The 23,969-nt window shown below is 60.5% G+C and overlaps 1 protein-coding gene across 1 annotated transcript in view; it reads left to right on the plus strand.

Moving 5' to 3' along the window:
* The window catches only part of CASKIN2 (CASK interacting protein 2), a 32,300-nt gene that overhangs the window by 2,358 nt on the left and 5,973 nt on the right, over nucleotides 1-23,969 (plus strand). Inside the window, 16 exon segments of the mRNA XM_026860939.1 lie at nucleotides 16,901-16,952; nucleotides 18,934-19,031; nucleotides 19,140-19,285; nucleotides 19,419-19,514; nucleotides 20,391-20,521; nucleotides 20,736-20,844; nucleotides 20,969-21,077; nucleotides 21,379-21,473; nucleotides 21,555-21,672; nucleotides 21,893-21,946; nucleotides 21,949-22,074; nucleotides 22,513-22,634; nucleotides 23,076-23,157; nucleotides 23,273-23,367; nucleotides 23,578-23,688; nucleotides 23,801-23,902. Of these exon segments, the coding sequence (XP_026716740.1) occupies nucleotides 16,901-16,952; nucleotides 18,934-19,031; nucleotides 19,140-19,285; nucleotides 19,419-19,514; nucleotides 20,391-20,521; nucleotides 20,736-20,844; nucleotides 20,969-21,077; nucleotides 21,379-21,473; nucleotides 21,555-21,672; nucleotides 21,893-21,946; nucleotides 21,949-22,074; nucleotides 22,513-22,634; nucleotides 23,076-23,157; nucleotides 23,273-23,367; nucleotides 23,578-23,688; nucleotides 23,801-23,902 (1,646 nt within the window).

Consider the following 23,969-nt stretch of genomic DNA (forward strand, 5'->3'; position numbering starts at 1 on the left):
GGGGGGGGGGGGGGGGGCCAAAAAGCCTGAACCCGTGCTGCAAGCTCTTGGTGGGGCTCCTGGGACCTGCTGTGGAGATTTGCCTGGTTCCAGAGACTCATCCCCAGCACAGAGGGCATCTCTGCCCCCTGTCCCTTACAGTTCCTTCTTGCCGAAGCCATGTGAGCTGAGCGTTTGCCTCTCATTAAAACGCCTTTTCCATATGACAGGCTGAGATGCTGATTTTTTTTTTATTTTAATTTTTTTTAAACAAAATCCCTCTAAGAGTCCTTCTGCTGTCTCAGTGGATTGGGAGCTCGGTCGCTGTGATCAGCCCTCTGGGGCTTCCTGTGCCTAAAAAAGTCATCGCACGTAAGCAAAAATCAAGCGCCAGTCCCGGCAGCGGGAACTTCAGGGACACGTTGTTTAATATTCACCGTGCACAGCCCTCCTCCCCGCGTAAGCGCTGCCGTACAAGTGGGTCACAGCACCTATTATTATAAGGCGGTGGGGCGGGCAGGGAGAAAGTTTTGGGAGCAGGAGCGGGAGGGGAAGGGCGGGTGAGGGCGGGCGTCCTGCCTTCGGGAAGGGGACGCTGGGACGACGCCGTGGTCACTTCTGCAGCCAGGGAGGGGGTCTCCTCCGGGAGAGCCGGGCTGCTCCTGCCCGAGCCGGCCACACTTTGCTGAGGTTCCCCGGCCCAGCAATAGCAAAGTCCCGCTTTTTAATTTCCTTCTCTCTCTCCCTCTCCCCTCCCCTTTGCGTCGGAGTGCTGCAGAGTTTAATTGAAATTGTTAAACGACCCGTCACGGCTTTGGCCTTTCTCTCTGGTGATCAATCATGTCCCCGGGCTGGCCACGCTCGCCAACAATGCGCCAGTTGGCCGGGCTGGGGCGGCTGCCGTGGCACCAAGGGGCTGGAGCTCCCCGGGGAGGCGAGAGGCAGAGCCCCCCATGGCCGGTGCTCTCATCCCTGGGAAGGGGCGATGGCTCCTGGAGCTGGACGGTGCCCCACAAGGTTTGGGTGTCCCCATTCCTGGACAGGGAGGGCTAAGGGATAGGGGATGGGGGATGCTGGCGGGGATGTGATGCCCCTGTGATAGCTGGGGGACTGGAGAAGCCATGGAGGGTGACAGGACCTGGACTTGCTGTTTGTCTTCCTCAAGGGAGTGGTGAAGGTTTTGTTTGAACGTGCGCAAAGTGCAAAGAAAGGGCGGCAGCTGAGCAAACTGGTGTTAAATTCTCAAGGACGGGGAGCGAAACCCTGCCGGGGTTCAGCTGCTGCCTTGGGGAGGTTCAGCTGGCTTCAGCCAACCACTTGCCCCATTTCACCAGTGACTTGCCCCATTTCACCAGCTATGTTGGGGCTTTCCAGACCTTGGATATATCAAGGACAGGGGTGGGTGCCTGGGACTCCGCTGTGTCTGGGCTGTGACCTAGCAAGTTGTTAAAACACCAGCAAAGCTTGCAGGGGGTCTTGGCTTTATCCCTACGCCGGGGTTGGTGCCCCTCATTGCTGCGTCCTGGCAGCACAAAACAGAGCAAGGTTTTCCCAAGAGCAGTGCCTGACCCTCAGATGCTGCTGTCGCCCGTGCGGCTCAGCAGGAGAGGGACGATGCTACTCCACGTGCTGCGAGACTGCAGCAGGCAGATGTGGGATCACTCTCTCCCTCCCCCTTAAATTTCCTCCTAATCCCTAGTAGCTATATCAGCTTAAGCCCCGAAGCGTGAGGTTTAATACCTCTCCTGTGATTTGTTAGCCTTTGCCACCAGCGCTCTGTGTCCCTCTTCTCTGCAGAAACACTCGCCCTCCCTTCATGTCCTGCCAGGCTTTTTCCTTTTCGTGGTGGCAGTGGGTCCGTAGTTTTGGGAGAAGTTGCTCTTTTTTGCAGTTTGGGGGTTGCTTTGCAATCATGTTGGTTGTTCCTTTGTGCCAGCCAGCAAGCCCAGCATGCCATTCCCTCTCACCAGGGAGAACCATACTCCTCTTTGCTGCTACTTGCAGGGGGGGTTTGTCCTGAGCCTGGGGTCCTCCAGCTGTTCTACGTGGTTTGGCTGTGGGGAGGAGCCAGGACCGGCTTCAGGCACGATCCTTATCGTTTCAGGCTCTGTTACACCCGATGGCTTTCCCTGCTGGCAGTGGTGCAGGGATGTCTGGGCACCCTGCCCACTCTGGTCCTGCCCCAGGCGGCGCAGGCAGCTGGACCCAGCTCTGCCACTGAGCCCGTGTGGCCCTGGCCATGTCCCTTGAAGCCCAAGTTTTGAGGATTGAGTTTCCAAGCGTCCTTGGCTGTGTCCTCCCTTCCTCTTCCCCATGTGCTGTAGGTCTGACGGGCTGGACCGGCTCCACAGCCACACGCCAGCTTGGAAAGGCCGTGGGCACGCCTGCAGAGAGACGCTGAGAAACTCTGCCGAAACGGGCAAAACTCCCTCTTCTGCCGAGACTGAGCCAGGAGTGGGGCGAGGCACCGTGCCCAGGGGAGCCCGGCTGGCGGTGGCCCCGTGCCGGGGACCCCACCGCCCCGCAGCCTGCCGAAACCTGCTTTTGAACCAGCCCACGGTGGGCGGAGGGGGAGAAAAGAGGCTTCAAAGGCTCCAGCGAGCTCGGCGGCTGCGGGGATGGATGGTGGCAGGGCTGCAGCTGTGCGGCACCGGGGGGTCCACCCCTCCCTCACCCTCCTGTGACTCCCGGCCTCCCCAGGATGGGGGTCTTCTCTGGTAGCCTGGTGTTTGCTTGTGGGTTTTCCCCTCCGCATCCTGGTTGTCCCAGCTCAGGGCAGAGTCTAGCCCCCTTTTTTCTGCCTCTCCCCAGCAAGCAAAAGCCCCACACGGGCAGTGGTGGCGAAAGGAGGGAACAGGCGGTTGCTTTTCAAAGCTGGCCTCTAATGGGTGTTGTGTTTGGAAGGGGGCCCAGCTGCCACCGGTGTGCGGAGCTGGGGAAAGTGTCACTGTGCCGAATGCGAGAGATAAGGCACGAGCAAACAGCATCTCACGGGGAGATGGAGAAGGCTGTGCTGGGCATTGCCTGTCCCAGCGGGCATGGCCTCCTTGGGGCATCCAGCCCCATGCCCCTCTGCACCCCGTGTTCACAGGTCCACTGCTTCCCCCTGTCCCAGGTCTGTGTTTCTGTCCCCAGCCTTTGAAAACCCATTGGCAGGGCAGCCTGTGACTCCTTGCTGTCAGCCTGGGCTACCTGCAGCTGCCTTTTCCCTGCCTGGGTAAAAGAGTAGGGGGAAAAAGAGTTAATTCTGTGGAAGAAGATGAGTGTGGCATCTGTCAGGGCTGCACCAGGCCATGCTGCTGTCCCCTGGGGACAGCCAGGCAGCACTGGGGTATCCCAGGGACTCGCCATCCCTCAGGGGAGTGCAGAGATCCCTCAGAGCCGTGGACAGACCCGGGCTGGCAGCCATCCGCGGTGTCGCTGGCGGGAGGCAGGAGGGGGATTTCCATCCTTCGGGCACTTCTCAGTGACTCAGCCCAGACCAGGGGGCTCAGCTCCCCCATCCCGAGGGCTGTGGAGGCCATTTTGGCTGTCTGACCCAGAAACGTGGGACAATTTGGATGATGACAGCTTGAAGGCAGACAGGGAAGGCAGTGCCGAGCCGTGGGACGGCGTGTGCCCGGCTGCTGGCGGCTCACGGGCACTGTAACGGGGACGGTGCTCCCCAGGGCTGCGCCCAGGCAGGGCAGGAGGGGACACACAAGGACACTGCTGGCACGGGCTGGGCCAGGGACATGCTGAGGGTACAGGGCCGGTTGCAGGCAGGAGGGAGCTGGTGGATAAAAACTTTCTGGGTGGCAGTGACCTGTGCAAAAAGGCAGTCAGCCCTGCGGGTTTGGGGATGCAGTGTGCACTGCTGGGACTCCCTGGCTTTCTACTGTGTGGGAAAGGAGATGCTGTTAGGTGCAAACAACATTGTGCTCTTCCTCCTCCTCCTTCCCCCACAGGACTGCTGAGCCCAAAGATCTTGCTGTGACCTAGAAAGGGGTTGCAACACTGTCCCTGTTTAGGACAAGTGGCTCCCTGTGGGCCACGACAGCATCACCAGCATCGCTCCTGCCGCATCTCCATCAGGATCCTGATGCTGCAGGAAGATTTCCCTGGGAATGGAGGAGAGAATTATTGAATCCCAGTGGCAATCAACAGTATCCCCTGTGGAAGATGGTTTCCAGCCAGCCGGGAGCGTGCAGTAGCACCCCGGCAAGAGTTAAAAGAGGGGCTGGATGCCGTGCGTGTGTGTGTGCATGCACGCGCCCTGCTTTGTTTTTAAAAGCGCCTCGGCTGGCCTGGCCCCCTGCCAGACCCGGGGCCCGCCGCTGGCAAAAACTCCGGCAAAGGAGTATGAAAGGGGCAGAAACTAAATAACAATAAACCACCTTTTTTCTGGCTGCTCTAGCAAGTGAGGGGGTGGGGAGGACCTGCGAGCACTTCGGCTCCCCCCAAATCCCATCTTGACTTCCCCAAAATACCGTGCCTGGCATGGAGAGGGAGGGACCTGCTTGAACCTTGGGGCTGCAACATCGCCCAGGCCTTGCCGAGGTGTCCCGGTGACTCACAGACCTGTCTGGAGATGCCCAAACTGCTTGGAAATGGCTCTGTCAGGATGATCTTTACCCTCCTGGGGAAGGGGTGGATACCCTCGACCATCCCTCCCTCCTATGGGATGCCCGGGGCTGTGGCAGCCTGTGCCAGGGGTAGGAGCACAGGCTCCCCCAGCTGTTTGCAACCCCAGGGAGAAAGGCTGGAGCTGTGACTGAGCACAGCTTCGATGGTGAGATAAGGGAGCAGGGAAAACCTGCGCGCGCAGCAGGTATGCAGCTCCCGCAGCATCCCAGGCCTGGTGCAACACGTCCGGCTGCGCTTCCGCCAAGCCCTGCCAGCGCTGGCGTGCCGCTCCCCCGCCGGGCCCCAGCCAAGGCTGTGCAGAGAGCGTGCGGCCCCCGGCGCTGCCGCCGTGCTTGGACCCCCGCCCCAGCCTCCCCCAGGTGCCATCCCGGGAGTCAGAGCCTGTGTCGGCCGACCCGGGTGGGCAGCTGTGCCATGAGGGGTGAAAACTCCCAGGTTTCGTAACGCCGTTCTGGGCCGTGGGCACGGCTGGTTGTGTAAGGCACCGTGTCTGCTTGCGAAGGGAGTTGGCGAGCACAGCGGGGCCGTTGGGTGCCCGGCACAGAGGTGCTGCCGGTGGCAGGGCTGGCTCAGGCTCTCCCACCCTCTTTGCCCCCTTGGAGCATCACTCCCAGGGTCTGTCTGGCTCTCTTGTTGCCCCCCTCAAGCTGTGCATCTTGGGGCATTGTCTTCTTTGTGTGCCAGGACAGGAATGGATAAGCCTGAAGGGGGTTTTCTATTTGGACCCAGATTGGTTGCAAATAGCAACAGGGAGATGTGGGTTGGGAGCCCCATGGACCTTCCCCTCCCATGGGTGTCCTCTCTGCCTGGGCAGGACGCCCATCTCGCAGCCTGAGTGGCCCTCAGGGATCTCCCCAGATGTGTCCCCACCACGGCAAGGCCACGTGAGCCCTGCTTGCCTTGTCAGCCTCCAAAAAGGGCCAGAGTCCTCCCTGGCGGCTAATCATTGCCTACGCGGGGGACACGGGTGCACGGTGAACCCGGCCAGCACAGCCACAGCACCGGGGATTGCTCTGGGCTGCAGCCCGGGCTGCTCTGGTCAGCATGAAGCACCTCGGGTTTGGTTTTGTTGGGCTGGTGTGTGTGGGAAAGGCTCCATGAGCCCTCCTGGCTTCCCTAAACGAGCACCCGCTAATTCTGCTAGGTTAAAAAGGAGGGAAACACTCCTTGCAGGGGAAGAGAAGCTGCCTCTAACCCTGCTCTGTGTCTGCAAACCCCAAGGGCTGCTCAAGCCTTGGGGAAACCCTCAGCTTCCTCCTTGGTGGTGCTGGGGCACAAGCAACTCCCTGTCTCGTAGCATCTGTCCCACTGGTTATATTTAGCAGCATGTGCTGGGCTGCATACGGACGTCCTGGAGCTGCTTCTCCATTCCCTCCACCCCAAACCTGGTGTGGACATGGCAGGGTCCAGCTCTGAGGCCCCACAGTCATGGCTCTGCTCTGTCTTGCTGCAGCCCACTCTAAATGCCAGTGGCTTCGCAGGGCCAAATTTACACCGGGTGTTGGTGTCACCCATGAGTATTGTCCTGGATGAACACCTCCCAGGAGCAGTGCAAGTGGGCACCTCTGCTCAGCCCCCCGCCAGGGACATCTCGGGTGCTGGGATGGGACATGTGGCCATCAGCCCCCTGAGCCCCGATGTGTGGCCAGCCATGTGCTGGGAAGGGACTTGCAGCTTCCAGGACTGGTTTGCTCTCCCAGTGCTTTCCCGGCAGGGTTGGCATGGCTTGGAAAGCCATTTGCCGGGGGGCCTGGGTATGAGGCAACCTACTGTCATTCCCTGGCCAGGGTGGGGGACGTGGGGTGCTGCAGGAGGGGTGGCACAGTGCATGAAGGGGTGCCTTTTCCTACAAAAAGGAGCAGAAGGAGGTGAGATGACCCTTTTCCCCCCTGTGCATACCCCTCTCCCCACTAACACCCCCCGGGATGCTGCAAGGCGGCAGGTGGGGGTTTCTGTGCTCAGCTCCCACGTCCTGCCTCCGCCGCCAACTCGGGCTTGCCGGGGCCGTTCCCGACACGCACCCGCCGCGCTGGAAAGGCGTAAACAGATCGGATTGCCGGCAGGGGTCCAGGGAGCGGGCAGGCCTTGGCTTGCATCCCACCACCGCTCGGTCGGGCTGGGGTGTGGGGAGCACTGGGGCAGCAGGATGGGATGAAGGGGGCCGACCTGACAGCAGGGTCCCCGCAGGTGGCAGGGTCCCTGTGGGAAGCTGGGCACAACCTTGGTTTGGTGAGGGGCTGGGAATGCTGCCCTTGCATCAGTTTACCTCTGGTGCTAAGGTGGCCTGCTCTTTAGGGGTTTAGAGGTGTTGAAGTGCTGACCCCGAACCCCCTTCCCCATCCCTGCGTGGGAAGCGGACAACCAGAGCTCATCCCGTGGACTGCAGGTCCTCAGACCCAGCCACCCCTTATCACAATTGTATTCTGATGCCGATGCCTTTGACCTTGCTGTAAATCAGCCCTTGTCCCTCTCATGGTACGTGGGGGGACGGGGCTGCTCTGTGTCACCCTTGTCCCTAGCTGGTCCCCAAGCAGCTGCCAGCCAGCTCTGGCGCCCGGGCTTGGCGATGGGAGGAACCTGCTGCCCTCCCTGCTGGCCCTGGAGCAGCTGGGACAAGGGGAGGGGGGCAGGAGCGTGAGGCCTGAAATAACTCAGCAGCCGCCGAGGCCCCCACAGGGATGGCAAGATGGGTGCAGGAGCTGGTGCAGGTTCCTGCTTCCACCACAGGGATGGGGAGGTGCCTCTCCTGGGACATACAGCACCAGTGGCTGCTAAGGGCGTTTATTGGTGATTGCTGGGGACACGCAGGGCAGTGCAGGACGTCGTGGCGATATAGCTGTCATGTCCGTCCCCTGCAGACCGGGGTCCTGGGGGAATCCTTCACTACCACAGCTGGATGAAAACATCCTGCTCCAGCCAAGGCACGAGAAAAGCGCCACTGGCCAGAAGCTCTGCTGGACTTTGGCGACAGCTTCTCCCACTTCATGGCACTGCCCAGCAAGCTGGAAATGCGGGCGGGCAGCTGGAGGGTCTGACCTGGCTGGCAAAGAGCCCTTGCACTGGGCACAGGCAAAGCCGCGCTGCCCTCCCCAGCCTTGGCAGGGAATGGAGAGGGCAGCGGCGGGTTCCTCTCTCTCAGGCTGTTTGTCCCAGGCCAGGAGGGAGCTTGGCCTGTGCCCACTGGGAACAGATCCATCCCTCTCCTCGCTGGCAGCAGCGTGGAGCAGCCAGGCTGTTCCCACTTGCTTTGGTAGGGGATGGGAGCAGCAGAGAGAGACGGGTGCCCTCTGCACCCTTGCTGTTGCCCGAGAGCGATCCCTCCCAGCCCTCATGGCTTGGGAGTGCCGGCAGCTGCTGCTGGGTGAGATCCTCTTGCTCTTCCCCGATGCAGATGCCATGAATGGCTGCAGCCACAGCATCTGTGGGAGCAGTGGCCCAGCCAGCATCCCCTGGGACCAGCGGGAGCTGGAGGCCACGTTTCGTCTCTGCCCAAGAGGGAAGGAAATGGTTTCCTCAAGCTGCTCGGATCCGGGCTGCAGTTCAGAGCCAGATAGCCAGCGCATTGTTTGCTGGAAGACAGTCGTAGGAAGCAAAGAGCCTCTCGTTTCAGTTTGGTAATAGAGGGTAGAGGCAGCAGCCCCCCCGGACTGGAAATCCTTGGTTCGTAGGGAGGAAAACCCAGTCCCCAGGCAGTGTCTGCCCTGTCCCCGCAGACTGGGCTGTGTGCATCCTGGGAGACCCTGCCGGCTCGTCTCTGAGTGGGGCTGGCAGCAGCACCAGCTCGCAGGGGCAGAGTTGAGGAAAGGCATCTGCAAGGTATTTTTAACTGCCTGTGATTCCAAACCCTGGCTGCGCAGCCGCCAGCAGCAGTCTGAGGTTAGTCCTCGGCTGCCGACGATTGATTGCCCACGGACTGGTGGCAGGAGGAGGGGGGGCTTTGGGGAAAGTTAGGTTCCCGGTCACTGGGACCTTGGAAAGGAGTGACAGCACTTGAACCATCGACCTTCTGGGTGACCTCAAGAGAACAGCTTCACCTCCCGGTGCCTCCCCTCCCATCCTGTGTGTGCCTTGCCTAGATTAGAGCATCCAGGGTGGGGACAGCTGCTCTGTCCGCCCCAGCAGCGCCTGCTCCGGGCACACAGCAGCTTCCCTGGGGCCAAAGGGGGAGGATGTCGCAGGATTTCCAGCCACTGTGTTGTCATGTGCTTCGAGTACCAGCTGCACCGGCTGGAGCAGCTCCCAGAAACTGGCTGCCACATGCGGGCACCAGGCTGGCGGTGGTGGGGACAGAGGGCTGTAGGGCCGTGGCAGCCCCGTACCCCAGCCCCAACCTTCAGTGCCACCTCCGGGAGCTCCACGATTTGCTGCAGCCATCCAAGCTACAGTGGAGGGCTGGATCCTTGTTTCACTTCCTTGAGCTCATGGGGTTTTGCTGGCCACTCTGGGCTGTTCTAATTTTTATCTGGGGCTCATTGTTAGAACCATAAAATAAATAGCTATGTGCTCCTCTTGAGCGTCAAAACCCTCCAGGTGTAGGTGGGTTGCTGCGTCCCTGCCCGCCCTCCCTAATTAACTGTTGCTCAGCAAATCCAGACTTACTGACCTGCCCTAATCTTCCCAGGCAAGGCAAGCCCTTCGGCTGCTGGTACCTGCCACTCGCCTCTCATGTCCCCCCAAACCTCTCATGTCCCCCGTGAGCCTGTACCACGTCCACAGCCCTGGCCACACAATGGAAGATGTTACCCTGGGAGGCGACACCCCCCCGTGCAGGGCTGCCAAGTTGTTTTCCTCACCAGCAGCTCCTTCCCTGCTCTCGCCATCCCCCTCCTGCTTCCCCTCTTTCTTCCTCCCATTGACTGTCTACCGGTCGGATTATTTTTCCCCAGATGCTGTAGTCTGCAATTTTCCCAGGTTGAATCTGACTGGGTTTGTTCTCTTAATCTCTCTAAGTCCCTTTTGTGTTATTTCTGCCCTTGTCAATCTGTTGAGCATCCTCCACAGATTATATTAATGCACTATTTGTTTGGTGTTGCATTAATAAGAGCACTGAGGGTGTCTGTGGGTGCAGCCCCTTTGCCTGGGTACCTGGGGGATACCAGAGACCTACAGCCCCTTTCCCAGCTCCCACGAGAACCAGTTGAAACCAGTATGGAACCAGTTGAACAGGAGCCAAGGTGTGTTGTTGATGCTGGACCAGATGCCTTGCTGATCCCCGTGTCCTGCAGCCCACGGGTGGCCCTTTGCCCTGCAGCGTGCCCGGTGATGCACCATGGGTGCAGGCACAGCTTGTGCTTGGCTGCCGGCCCCCACTGCTATCGCCCCATCTCTTCCCGCTCGGGAGGTGTCCTGTCCTTTCGGAAGGATGGGGGAAATGGAAAAGGCTCCACCTCTTCCCTGGGCAAATACAGCTCCTCTGAGTTCATATCCTGGAGAGCGGAATAGCCAGGTCCCAGCAGGGACGGTGACTTCACCTCCCGGTAACGCGTTTCCCTGGCCAGCTGGGAAAGGAGCCCTTGTATCTCTGAAGGAGCCGCCTGGCTTCCCCCACCCAAAGCCTTTCCCAGCTGTTTCCATCCTGGCTGGGGCTGGGGGATGCAATTTTGGCTCCGTAGGGAAGGGGCGTTACCGCTCCCCCTTGCTGGGAGAGCTGGGCTGGAGTGCATCGCTTTGGAGTAGGCAAACCCCCAGATTATTGTGGGGAAGGGGAGCAAGTGCTGTTCATCCCACCACATAGCTGAGATCCTTCTGGGGGCCTGAAACTCAAAGCAGGAGCAGTGTTCAGCTTTTGCAAGGGGTGAGTCCAGCCCCAAAGGATTCCTGTGATGTTGTTCCTCCCTTAGCATTGCTCCTGTCCCTACTGCGGTCGTCAGACCTCGGGGGCAAGAGCTGCACCTTCTTCCCAGCTGCGTGGATGGGAAAGGGGTTTCCGACTCTGCTTTTCCTTTCATTGTTCTAGGAGCCTTAGCATTGAACAAGCTGCCTGTTTTTTCCTGCTTTGCATGTGGGGGGGAAGCAGTGGGGGGAAATTGGGGGTCTGCCCAGGGGTCCTGGGGTGGCTGGGCTGGGGGTGGGCAATCAATGTCTCTGCCGTGCAGGGGTGCTGCCCCTGCTCCCTCCTGCTGCCAACCTCTTAAATTTAATTGTTGGATTTTCCCTGAGAAGGCTCCCAGCCTTTCCCAAAGAAGGAAAAAGGCTCCAGTTGACTCCATGTTTCTGCTGCCATGTCCCCAGATTCTTCCCTTTATCTGTCATGGATCCCCAGCCCAGGGAGGAAGGCAGATGCCTTGGACCTCTTAAACTCCTCTGCCATCACCTGCCTTCACCATCATCCACCATCATATCTGAACATGTTGTAGGACAGAAGACCTTAGAGAAGGAGAAAGCACAGATGAGGAGGAAGGCAGAGCTGCCAGAGGAGGCTCAGACATGCCATTGACAGAGACAACTTGGTGTCAGGGACAGCTTGGGCTCTCCGTGGCTGTAAGCCCTAAGATTTGGGGCTCAAGCCAGAGGTAAATGGTGGAGTCTGTTGTTAGAGACAAGCAGTCTGTGTTTTGGCATGGGGATGCTTGCAGCACGGGGATGCTGCATCCAGTCCTCGGGGTGCTGTGAGGAGCTGCTGGGAGTTCAGCTCCCAGCAGGTTGCTGCACTTGCTGGGGTAATTCCAGCTGGACCCAGGCTGCCAAAACCAGGAGCAGGGCTTGGGTGTGACAGCCGTCGTGCAGCCTGGGCAGCCTCAAAGCAGGCAGAGCCCTGGCTGGGTCTGGTGTGTCTCACACCTGGGTTTGGTAGGATTCTCAAGGGCTGAAGACACCAATTATTCTCAAGGAGTTGCCAGACGCTGGTGCAGGGAAAGATAAGGGGCTCACTGCCATGTCGTGCTCTCCCATCGCTGCTGTGTTGATGGGAATCTCCCTCCCTGATTGCAGCCTCCCTGTCCCTGCCAGTTAACCCAGTGGCTTTGCCCCGGTTGGACCCACCCTGCAGTGCCTGGCTTGGTGGAGGACCTGTTTGTCAGCGTTGGTAGGGAGCCCGTTTGCAGGGACGCTGCGAAGCCTCGAGCCCTGGCACGCGCCTTTTGCGGGCAGGAAAGCACCCGTGGCATTTGGACACCCGTGCCATTGGGATACCTGTGGCATTTGGGTGCAGGGGTGGGTGCTTAGCTGGGTATCTCGGGTGGCAGCACCCTATCAGCCAAATTCACCCACCATAACCACAGGGGAAACAGGGGGGGCCCTGCCTGCCGGGGGAGCTGGGCACAGCGCTGGGCCTGGCGTTAGGGGTGCAGGCTGGTGGCTGTGGCAGGCAGCTGGGGTCAGGAGCCCTTGGCTCTCACTCAACCTCCGTTCCAAGCTTGCTGGGCAACTTTGGTTGAGTTTCCTTAATGTCTCTGTGGCCAAGCTCCTTCCCTATCGAAGTGGGCAAATCTCCTCTGAACTTATTGGGAAACTGCAGCTGAAGCAGCCGGTTTGCCGGGAGGAGCCGGGTGCGGGTGGCCGCAGCGGACGTGCCTGTGGATGGAGGAGAGGCAGGGTAGGGTGATTCCTGCAGAGGAGGGTTGGATGTCACCTCTTTGGGTTGCAATTTTGGGCAAGACATCAAGTGTCTCCTGAACCCTGGCAGGAACCCCCTGTACACTGAGGCCACCTCAGGCCGTCAGCACAGGTCAAGGCAGGCAGGGCTCATTGGGTGAAGCTGCCACCACCATCAGAGATGGCTGGTGCTCTGCAGGATCACAGCTGATGAGCTCCTCCAGCTGGTTTATTGGCTTAGTGGCAACAGTCCCCAGGTGGAGTTTATTTTCCCAAGAGGGTATGTGCATGTATTTGGTGTGCCCAGAGCATGCCATCCTCCTCCCACTGCCCAGGGCAGCAGGATGATGTTCTTACAGTGCCCAGACAAAGCATCCCTGCGTGCAGGGTACCCACGGCCAGCAGTGCAGGGATGCTGATGGTGCAGGGACGCTCAGGCTGGATGTCGAGGGATGCTCCTGGTTGGCAGTACAGGGGTGCTCATGATACAGGGATGCCCAGACCTGTAGTGCAGGGATGCGATTCCCCAGGGCAAGGGGAAGGGACGAGGGTCTGTGGCACAGGTCCAGCGGAAAGGTGTGGTTTTTTAAGGTATCTCTGGCAAGGTGGTTCTCCAGGTAAAGGTCTGTCTGTCCTGCACAGAGGCAGGGGCTTGCAATGGAGGAGCTCTGCTGTGGCCACGCTGGGGGGACCAAATTTGGGGGGTTACAGTAAAAACAGCTTTCTGGAGCCTGACTTTCCCTGTGAGAGCCAGGGCAGGAGTCTCCAAGAGACATGTGAGGGGGGACATGGGATACTTGAGCCAAACCCAGGCAAGCATGTGTCTCTTCACGCTTTCAGAGGGATCATGTCAGTCTGAGACCACAGGGTGAAGCCCAGGGGTGTCCCTGTGGGAACAAGGCCTCCGGTGAAGGGCAGTGGGGTGACCTGGGTTCCCGGCGTGCTGGCATCGGGGGTGCCAGGCAGGCCAGGCGAGGGCACACCTGGCTCCACACAGCCAGCGCCAGGCGAGCACCCCAGGGGACTAAATATGAGTTTGTGCTGGGCCGGTTGCCAGCGGTGCGGGTGAGGTGCCTGCCCTGGCTAGCTGCTCCCCCAGGTACCCCCTACACCCCACGGGGAGCTCAGCCCGGCCTGGCATCCCCGCCGTGGGGGTGCAGCCCGGCCCCACAGGGAAACTGAGGCACAGGGTGCAGCTGCTTGGTCGGAGGAGCTGGTTGGAAACCTGCCATGGGGGGCTGCACCATCCTGGCCCCCTCCCCAGGATCGGAAAGGCCGAGGGCTGGCACTTTCCCCCGGCCAGGGCTGGAGCCAGAGCGTGCTGTGGATGAGGGTCTCGGCCCCGTCTGGCGGGCAGGCGGCTGCGCTGCCTTTGCCGCAGCCGCGTCCGGCACAGCGCGGGCCCTACATTTGTAAGCAATTTGCCGGAGCGCTCCGGAGGTGCTTCCCGCCTGCCGCTTGGCAGCCAGACGCCGCACAGAAGCTCGCTGGCTCCCTCGAGGCCTCGCTCAGCCCCGGCCCTGTGCTGCCGAGCCTCATCCTGCCCGGGCAGGCGCCGGCGAACGTGCTGGAGAAGGGGCGCAGAGCAGGGTGGGGGCCCGGCGGGACCCCTTGGAGCCAAGCAGGGGGAACCCACAGCCAGAGTTAACCCTTGGGGTGCGCCAAGCCGGGTTTTCCACTGGAAATATCCCCTTCAGGGCTTTCTGCATTTCAGTGCTGCATCCATATTTTTCTGAGTTCATCTTCCCAGGATGTGAGTGTGCTCCCAGCGGGGAGCAGGTCAAGCCCAAGGGTGCTCCTGCCCTGGTGCAAACCCAAAGGAGGTGATGATGCGGATGGGAAGGGTCTGGCCACCCCATCCCAGTGCCGTGGATGGATCAACCCCAGTCCCACAGCCCTGCGGTGTCCTGGCTGGAGCTGCACCTCTGAACCAGCTGGTCTGAGTGGGCTGTGGGATTAGGAACAGCTCTGCCCAGCCTCTGCTGAACCCCAGAACATCTGGGTGAGAAAGGCTGGGGAGCCTGGAGGGCACTGCCAGGGAGTGAAGGAGCTGAAGAAATGGGGAGAAAATTGGGGAAATCAGTCAAAAGGAGCACAGGGATGGAATGAGGAAGAGGGACGCAGAGAAGCACCCTATCACCTGCCTTCTTATCACCATGCCCCCAGGAGCATGACGGGGGCTGGTGGCGTCCTCTTGGCAGCCCTCGTGCTGCCCCACTGCTTCACCCTGTCCTGACGCCGGCTCCCCGCTGAGGCCGGGCTGCCTTTGGGGTTGCTTTGCTGGCCCCCCGTGCCATGTGGTGCAGAGGTTTGCAGCAGGACAGAGCTGGCAAAGGGGTCCCACCTGCCTGGCTGTGTTCTGTTTTCCCCTCCATCCCTCGGCTCTTCTTCCCTTTGTTTGTGCCTCTGTGCCCATGGTGCCAGGGTGCCTGGCCCCTTTCCTACCCATGCTTTACCTTTCAGCCTGGCTGTAAACCCTCCGGAGCTCTAAGCAGGAATTTACCCAGCCACAATCCAGGGACAATCTCTTTCCCTTCCTGTCTGAAGGTGGATACAAAGTGCTGCTCCCAACTCAACTTTTTGGGACCTGCTGCTTTCCAAGCCACCCACGCCATGTCTGCATGGTCCTGCCTGACATCTTGACCTTGCTGGGCTGCTGGAGCAGGGAACTAATTTGAGGAATGTTGCTTGGGGAGAGGAGCAAAGACACAGGCATTTTGCCATGCAGATGCTGACAGCTGCCTCCTGGGGCCAGGGAGCGGGCAGGGACACCCACCGTGTCCTGGGACACCCACCACATCCCAGCCCTGCTTACTGGACCCCACTGGCCAGCCCAGTCCCCTTGTAGAAGGGGGTCGGGTGGAATTCTGGGGTGAACTCTCCCTCCTCAAATAGCGGGCATTGCTCAACTCCAGGACCAGCCCTTGGGGCTGTGGGATGTTTCTGCCTCTTTTGGATGTGCTTGTGCTCAGTGGGCATCGCCTGGCCCCGCTCTGCTGCCCAGCTCACACAGTTCAGGCTCTGTCCCTCCTGCCCTGGGTAAGGACTCTTCCTCCTCCTTCCTGGCCTTTCTCAGCAGCAAAACCCAGTGGCAATTTTCAGCTGCAACTGATGGGAGCAAATCCACACTGGCCTTTGCTTCCCACTGCACAGAGCATCCTTTAAAAACACCTGTTTATAAACCCTGATCAAAAGGCAGCAGGGCTGGGGGGTTGCTCGGGGAGCAGGAGGCGATGGACCAGAAGTGGCCAGTTTACAAGTGAAATGTTATTTTTTCCTGGCGGTGGGACTGAGGCAAGAGCTTGTCCTTGATGGAGACCTCAGATCCTGGGGTCTTGGGCAATACGGGGCTGGGAGGGAGAAGTGGGAGCTCTGATGAGTGATGGTTTTGGGAGCCGTTTCCTTCAGGAAGGACTTTTGGGATGGTGGAGCTGCTTGCTGCTGCTCTGAAGACAAACAGCCCCTGGAAGAGGTAATTAGGGTGATCCCATCCTGATCCCCTCAGCTGTGGCAACGAGTCACGAGTCCTTCACCAGCAGCCACTACAAGCCCATTTTGCATTAATTAGGCTGTTTACAAAACACTGTAAATTGCAGTAATGAACCCACCATTCCTTGGTTTCCTTTAATTATCCATTTGCATGATGAATGAGCCAGCCCCCTCTTCAGCTCTTCTTGCCGGCAGAGGGGCCATGCAGTGGAGGAGGGCTTTGTGTGGGACCTGCCATGCAAGGTGGGCACAGATCCTGGGAGAGGAGGAAATGAGCAGGGGATGGAGAGGGAGCTGCAGCCCTGGAGATCTGCCCAGCTGCAAGAGAGGGGGCTCCTTCCCTAGGACCCCACCACATTTTGGTGGGGTTTGAGTAGCTGTTTCACCCTGGGCTTGGAGCCCAGCTCTCGGACTTTGATTTTTCCATAGGAAACAGTACAGCAACCTTTCAAAGCACTTAATCCTCGCCGGCTCGGCGATGGGGCTGCCTGGAAAGGCAGAGGAGAGGCGGTGGCATTTCTTGCCCCCTGCATACCTTCCCCTTTCTTTCCCTTTTGACTTGGCGGATGAATTCCAGAGATGTTAATCCGCTCTCAACCCCTTGGTGAAGAATAAAACGTCCTCTCTGTGTGGGAGGAAGGAATTCATTCGAATTAATTGCTGGAAGGAGCGAGCAGCCGGGGGTGCGCGTGAGGCTGTGCCGAGGGTGGGGTGAGCATCCTCTGCTGCTCAGTGGTCCCTGAAGGGGAGGGAGGGATGGGCGGGGGAATGGGGATATCCGAGGTGGCACAATCCTCACATTCATGGCTGGAGGCTTCAGCCTCTGCCCTGCCATAAAAATGCCAACCATGTGGTCTGTGGGCCAGGCCTCGGCGGCAGTGGTGAGCAGAGGGAGCGAGTGGGGGGCAAAACAGCCCCGCTCAGCAGTTCTGGGGTGTTGCTGCCTATAAAGGGGAGGGAAGTGCTGTCCCAAGAAGCTGGGGTGACAGGAGCTGCTGGGTCTGACCCATCCCGGGGGTGCACAGAGATGGGGCAGGAGGGACGGAGGGAGGAAGGGGTCTGCGCTCAAGCTGGGTCAGCTGATTGAGGGTTCGTGGAGGTGAACGTAGAGGGAGAGGAGAGGAGAGGAGAGGCCACCGGGATGGGCCAGGCGCTGTTCTGCGCACTGGGAGGTCGGTGTGGCTGCAGGACGGGGTCCGCGCAGGGTCCCAGGGCTGTGCGGGGTGGTGCGGGCTCTGCCTCCTGCCCTGACCTTCGCCTCCTCTCTCTGCAGAGCTCCTGGGATCTGCCAAGCGCCTGAACGTGAACTACCAGGATGCGGACGGGTGAGTGTTCCCCTGGCAGGGTGTTGGGTGCTGCTGCTGCTGCTGCCAGTGTGGGTGGGCTTGCTCTCCCCAGTATCCCGTTGGTTCTGCAGTTCTGGTATCACAAATTTTTCGAGGGTGCTGTGTCCCAGAGAACGCAACAGCGTCCTGAAGCCAGGGCAAGCCCTGCAGAGGCAGACCCAGAGCCTGCCCAGATCTGAGCTGAGTGCTGTGCTCAACCCATCCTGCAAAATCCTTTGTAAAGGTCTTCTGCATCCCCCTCCCTAGGGCTGGGGGTGAAGAGGGATCGCAGCCTCTCCAGCCAGTGCCCCGTGTCCCCAGTGCTGGTTGAAGCACAGAGGGGCACCCAGCTGGCCTCGGTGCCTGCACGTGCTTGTGCCTGTGTTTAATATCACAAGGGCAAAATCCCTTCATTTGCGGGGGGTTTAGAGAAAGAAAAGATGAGGTTGCCAAGTGACCACAGCATATTTGTGTAGCTCATCACTTCCAAAATCCAAGCACTTAATAAGCTGGGTACTGAGAGTTAAAGAAACCACAGAGGCCCATAAAATAAATAAGCATGTTATTCTTATTGAATTAACTCTGACCTGTGAGTTATTAGCATTGTTTTATGTACTGTTGTTGTACCTAATTTCTACATGTTTTCTTTTGGAGGACTCTGTAGGAGGAGGTGTCCATGATGAGTCCTAACAGGCCAGCGGGGGGTTGAAAATGTGCAGGATGGCTCTGTCTTAAAATAATACTGTGCAGATGGAGCTTAATAGAAAAAAAATGTAATAATAGAAGCAATGATCTGATTCTGATAAGGCTTCAGGGCTTGTGCTCGGGCAGCTCCAGGAGGGCTGCTGATGGGAAAGAGGGTGAAGGGCCCACATGCAGGGTATTAACGCCATGGGGGGCGCGTTGGGTTTTGCTGGGGTGCGGGAAGGGGACGGCGGGGAGGTGAGACCCCTGCATGGGGACGGCAGCGCACACCCTCCGGGAGAGCTGTGCCGCTGGCAGTGTCCTGAGCATCACCTTGCTCATGGCCTGTGGGAGATGGAGTGGGCGAGCGTGGGTTTGCGCAGCTACCTCCAGGGCAGAGCTGGGTTGGCATGGGGAGCGGAGGAGGTTTTTGTACCTCCTGCATTCTCGCTTTGAGGCAGAGGTTTTGGCATCGGGGACGTGGTGGCTGCATTGAAGGAAGGGGCAGCCCTCTCTGCTGGGGTTAGCATCCCTCCTGCCATGCCCAGAGACTGCACAGGGATTTGGGGGTGCTCTGGGACTGCAGTCTGGGAAGAGAGCCAGGCTGGCCGAGCTGCGGCCCCGGCACAGGGCTGGGATCCTGCTGAGCCCGTTGGAGCCCTGGGCCAGCACCGCCTGGAGACCCCCATGCCCCTTGGAGCAGCACACGGGCTAATCCCTGGCGGCACAGGGACCTCTCCCTCGGCCGTGGCCCTTCACGTGACAGCACGGGGGGAGAGCTGGGCAGACAGGCCCTTTTCACAGCCCGAGACACAGGGCTCTTTCATTACCAGCGGCCTCCCACACTGCGCCGTGGGCTCCCATCATCCCTGCTGGCATGGGGAGGGGGCGGCTGGTGGAGGGGCCAGGAGTAGCCTCTGGGCCGGTGTGTTTGCTGTGAGCAGCACAGCTTCAGGCTGCATGGCTGCACCGCAAAGAGGGGAGATGCAACTCTCCATCCCGTCTGCTTGCCCTCTGCACAGGGCAGGGCTGTGAGGGACCCATCTCACTGAGGTCTCAGGGCTTGCACAGGGTCCCTTCATCCCCTGCTGAGCCCTGGGGTATGGACAGCATGGAGAGATTGATCTCTGCTTTGCTATGGGGAAACTGAGGCACTGGGAGTGGGGAATCAGGAAGGACGTAGCCAGGAACAGCCAGTGACCACCCCAGCCCTCGGTGCACATCGCTGCGCAGGCAGGAGCTGTAGGGACAGCATGGTGGGTGCCAGGGCTGGGCTGAGCCCTGCCTTGTGTTGCAGGTTCTCGGCGCTGCACCACGCAGCCCTGGGCGGCAGCCTGGACCTCATCTCGCTGCTGCTGGAGGCACAGGCCACCGTCGACATCAAGGACAGCAATGGTAAGGGGTGACCCTCTGGCATGCCCCCGTGCCTCCGGCAGCTGGCTCAGCCCTCTGAGTGAGGCCAGGGGCCGCATCCAGCCCTGCTAAGCCCTGCTTCCCCCCTAGGGATGCGGCCCTTGCACTACGCGGCCTGGCAGGGGCGCGTGGAGCCAGTGCGGGTGCTGCTGCGTGCTGCTGCCTCCGTCAATATGGCCTCGCTGGATGGGCAGATCCCGCTGCACCTCTCGGCACAGTACGGCCACTACGAGGTGGTAAGTGAGAGCCCAGCACCACCCCGTGTCTCTCTGGGGTGCACAGGTGGGGGCAAACCCCATCGTGCCAGGCAGGAGGGAGGCAGGGGTGCGGGATGATGCTGAGCCCCTGTACCACATTGCTCCCCCGCAGTCGGAGATGCTGCTCCAGCACCAGTCCAACCCCTGCCTCATCAACAAGGCGAAGAAAACCCCCCTGGACCTGGCCTGCGAGTTTGGGCGGCTGAAGGTGAGGGCTGGGGTGCTCTGCTCTGCACCGGGCACTTCTCAGGGGCAGCTCTGGAGCTGGCTGGCTGCTCTGGAAGCAAAGCGATGGGTCCATCTGTGACCACTCTCCCTCCTCCATGACTCTCACAGCTTGGCAGGTAGCACCTGCCTCATCCCACAACCGGGCAAGGTTGGATCCTGAACCTGGGAGCAGTTCTTGACCTCACAGCAGGGCAGCGTCATGCTGGGAGAGAAGCCAGGAGTCCACGCTCCCTGTACCCTGCAGCCTCCCCCTGCCCAGCCCAGCTTTGCTCCCATTTAAGCACAGATAGGCTGAGCTGGCTAATCCCCACAAGCCCTGAGTGCCTGGCCCCACTTGGCTGCTCGAGGTCCTCAGCACAGCTCGTGGGGACAGGGCCACCCCATGCTCTGGGAGACCCCGGCCCAGCCTCTATCACACCGCCAGGCTGGGCTGGATTGTGGCCAGCCAGACCGTCCCATGCCCCACCGGGGAGGGGGCCAGGGGATATTTCCATTTTTGGAGTATCTATAATGTCTGCAGCTATAAACAGGGCAGTAAAAATAACTCCTCTGTGCCTCTGGTCTGCCCTGAGATGCTGAGAGTCGCTCTGGGCTTGGAGAGACTGGAGTGTTTTAGGACTTGGTCTGAAAAGCCCGATTATGGGAAGACTATTTCTGGCTGTTGTGACCTTTTACAGCCCCTTGCAGCAGTGTGGCCCTGCCAAGCACTGACCGGCTCCGGCCGAGCCCTGGGGCTGCAGATGGAGGGAAGCGGTGGGATGGGGAGCAGAGGGCTGGCCCCAAGGGAGAGCCCCTTGCTGGGAGGGTGCAGCAGGGGGTACCAGCACCCCACTGCTCACCCCTGTGCCCCCTGCAGGTGGCCCAGCTGCTGCTGAACAGCCATCTGTGTGTCGCCCTCCTGGAGGGACAGTCCAAGGATGCCACCGACCCCAACTACACCACCCCGCTGCACCTGGCAGCCAAGAACGGGCACAAGGAGATCATCAGGTAACCCCCTGCCAAGGGGCACTGCCCTATCCTGGAAAAACCCATCACGGCTTCAGTCCCGCTTCCTTCCAAACCCATCTCCCTGCTGTGCAGGCTTCAGTGTCTTGTCCCCAAAGCCTCAGTGGTGCAAGGGGCTGTCCCCATCGCAGAGCAGCCCATCGCCTGGCCCTGATATGCATGTCCTATCGTTCATGCCTCTCCCTCCTTCCTCCAGGCAGCTGCTGAAGGCTGGGATCGAGATCAACAAGCAGACGAAGACAGGCACAGCCCTGCACGAGGCTGCGCTCTACGGCAAAACGGAGGTGGTACGGTTGCTGCTGGAGGTGAGCGTGGTGGGGACAGGGCCCTGGGGGTCAGCCATCACCCCCTTCCCCTTGGTCCCTCTGTCTCCCGTGGGTCTGGCAGCAGGTGTGGGGTCTGGCCATGACCATGTCCCCTCGCGGGCAGGGCGGCGTTGATGTGAACATCAGGAATACCTACAACCAGACGGCACTGGACATCGTGAACCAGTTCACCACCTCGCACGCCAGCAAGGACATCAAGCAGCTGCTGAGAGGTGAGGTGGGGTCAGCACGCAGCTGGGCACTGCCTGCCACTGAGAGGGGCTCCTTCCCCCTGGGACCTGACTGGGGCTCCCAGTGCTCCTGAACAGCCTCTCAGTGTCAGCGTCCCAGTCCCGTCAGATGTGCCCCCATCCTCCATGTGGATGATGTCCAGGGACTGAGTCCTTCCTGCAGTATTAATGTTTTCTTCTCCCCTCTCCTCACTCTTGTTTTCTCCCTCTGCCTTCCCTGAACCGCTCTTTTTCCTCTCTGTACTCTGGCACCTTCTTTCTTTCCTCTGTCCCTTGTCTTCAGAGGCATCAGGAATCCTGAAGGTCCGAGCTTTGAAGGATTTTTGGAACCTCCACGACCCAACTGCTCTCAATGTCCGGGCAGGAGATGTCATCACGGTGAGGCTACTCCCTGCTCCCTGTCCTCCAGCCCTGCCACCATCCCAGGTACCAACCCTGTCCCTCTCGTCCCCACGGCAGGTCCTGGAGCAACATCCAGATGGGCGATGGAAGGGGCACATCCACGACGCTCAGAAAGGCACTGACCGCGTCGGGTACTTCCCCCCCTCCATCGCTGAAGTCATCAGCAAGCGAACAGGTCAGTGGCCATCCTCCGCATGCTGGGGACAGTCCCCTGTATGAAACCATCCCAGCCCCTCCTGTAGGACAGGTCCCCGCAGCCCTGGCTAGCTAGCGGGGAAGAGAAGGACTCGGGTGGGCATCGGTGGGGGGGTAATTTGGGAGTTGAGGCTCAGATATCGCCCCCCCGCTGCCTCCTGCACGAGCTCTGACCACGCGTGTTTTGTCTTTGAATGCAGGCATGGTTGTCCCCCGCGTGGCACCCGCGCACCAGCGCCAGGGTCCCCCCGGGGCCCTCCTGGCCCCCCCGGCGGGCTGCAGCACCTCCCCGACGAGTGTCCTCACCAGGCAGCCCCGAGCATCCCAGCGGCCTATGGCCACCTCACCCTAACCCGGACGGCCCCGGGCCCTGACAGCTCAGGTCAGGGGTGCAGCTGGGGAGGGAGAGGGGCTGGGGACCTTCCCCTGTTCCCAGCCCTGCCTGTGCAGGGGGACACGGGGGGAGACTCTCCTTCCATCTCCCGGCGGGGAAGCAGCCAGATGAGCGGGAGCAGGCGCAGGGAAAGGGAGTTTAGGCGAGCCTGTAGAGCAGCCCTTTCCCTCCCCGTGTCCCTGATCATTCGCGTCCCCACGTCCCCTTGGTGTGTCCCTTGCCAGCCGAGGTCACCCTGTCTGTGCTGTGTGTGTCGGGAGGTGGGAGGGACCGATGCATCATCTTGTGGCCGGAGGGGTCTTGTGGGAGGCTGTTTTTTACTGGCATCACTGTGCTGGCACACGAGTCCCTGTCAGGGGCCTCTGTGCCTGGTGTCAGCCCCGATCCCGGGGCGCTGCTGACGACCTCCCCACCTGCCCCAAGCAGCAGGAGACAGGAACAGTGTGGGCAGCGAGGGCAGCATCGGGAGCATCCGCAGTGCCGGCAGCGGCCAAAGCACCGAGGGCACCAACGGGCAGAGCACCAGCATCCTCATCGAGAACACCAGGGTAGGTGCCAGCCCCTGCTTCCCCCATGCTGCTCCCCCAGCCGTGGCTCAGGCTGGGGAGGGAGCCCCAGCACCCTCCCTGTAACCCCTGCACTCGGAGGGGCTGCAGGAGCTGAGCATCTTCCACCAAACACCCATTTGCTGTCAGGACTCAGCGGAGAGATGTTCCTGGGGGGTCCCCAGTTGCCCCCCATAGCACAGTTGGCCTTTTTGAGAGGAGCTGGAGGCTGTGGTTGGTACCACACAGCATCTCCATCATGTCCTGCGGCATCTGAGAGGAGAAAAAGGGCCCTAGGCCAAATCCTGCCCAGATCTCTTCCTAGGGGCCAGCCCTTCACTGGCTGAAGCTGTGCCCAGCAGCCCATCACGGAGACCCCAGCTTCACTCCTGGGGGTGCAATGGGGCTTGTCTCCCTCCTCCACTCACTCCTCCTCTCCCCCAGCCGCTGCCCTCCGCCAGCGACAACCTCCAGCAACACCTTTTGGGATCGGAGCCGCACAATGGGCAGTTGACCTCCCCAGCAGGTGAGGGATGTCCCAGCTCCATGGGGCCTTGGGGACAGCTGTCTCCCTGGCCCTGGGGGGGGCTGCTCCCTGCTCGAGTGCCTCCGTGACGGTTCTCTTCTGTCCTCTCTGCCAGGGCCACCGAGCCACCAGGCCCCAGGCAGCTTCCCCCCTGGAGACAGGGTCTTCTCCCACCAGTTCTTGCGGCCTGAGCAGCTCCTCGAGGGGAAGGTAACTGGGCCAACTGGGAACCTGGTGTGCTGGGTGAGAGGGACACATGTGGGCTCTCAGCCCAGCTCTTGCTGCACTGGGGACACAGGGGACTGGGTCTTGAGGACACTGGGCACAGGTGGGCCCAAGGAAATCCTGTCATTTTGCCTGGAGCAGCCAGGTCCCTGCAGCCACCGTCACAGGCTGCTCTTTGCCCCGACCTCTCCCCAGGACGCAGAAGCCATTTACAACTGGCTGAGTGAGTTCCAGCTGGAGTCGTACACTGCCAACTTCCTCAACGCAGGCTACGACGTCCCCACCATCAGCCGCATGACCCCGGAGGTAAGGCGGGTCCTTCCCCACCTCGGCCAGCCCTGAGCTGCTGGCTGCAGGTGCCCACTGCCCCGTGCTCCCCGGGCCCCCACTGACCACAGCCCCGCTCTACTCGCATTAGGATCTGACAGCCATCGGCGTGACCAAGCCGGGCCACAGGAAGAAGATCTCCACCGAGATCGGGCAGCTCAGCATCGCCGAGTGGCTGCCCAACTACATCCCGGTGAGTCCCTGGCACCGGGGCTTTTGTTCAGCACCCTCTTTCTGCCAGGTTTTTTCTCAGAGTTGTC

This window comes from Athene cunicularia (assembly GCF_003259725.1).
Source record: "Athene cunicularia isolate RWA chromosome 18 unlocalized genomic scaffold, athCun1 chr18_part1, whole genome shotgun sequence".
Lineage (NCBI taxonomy): Eukaryota > Metazoa > Chordata > Aves > Strigiformes > Strigidae > Athene > Athene cunicularia.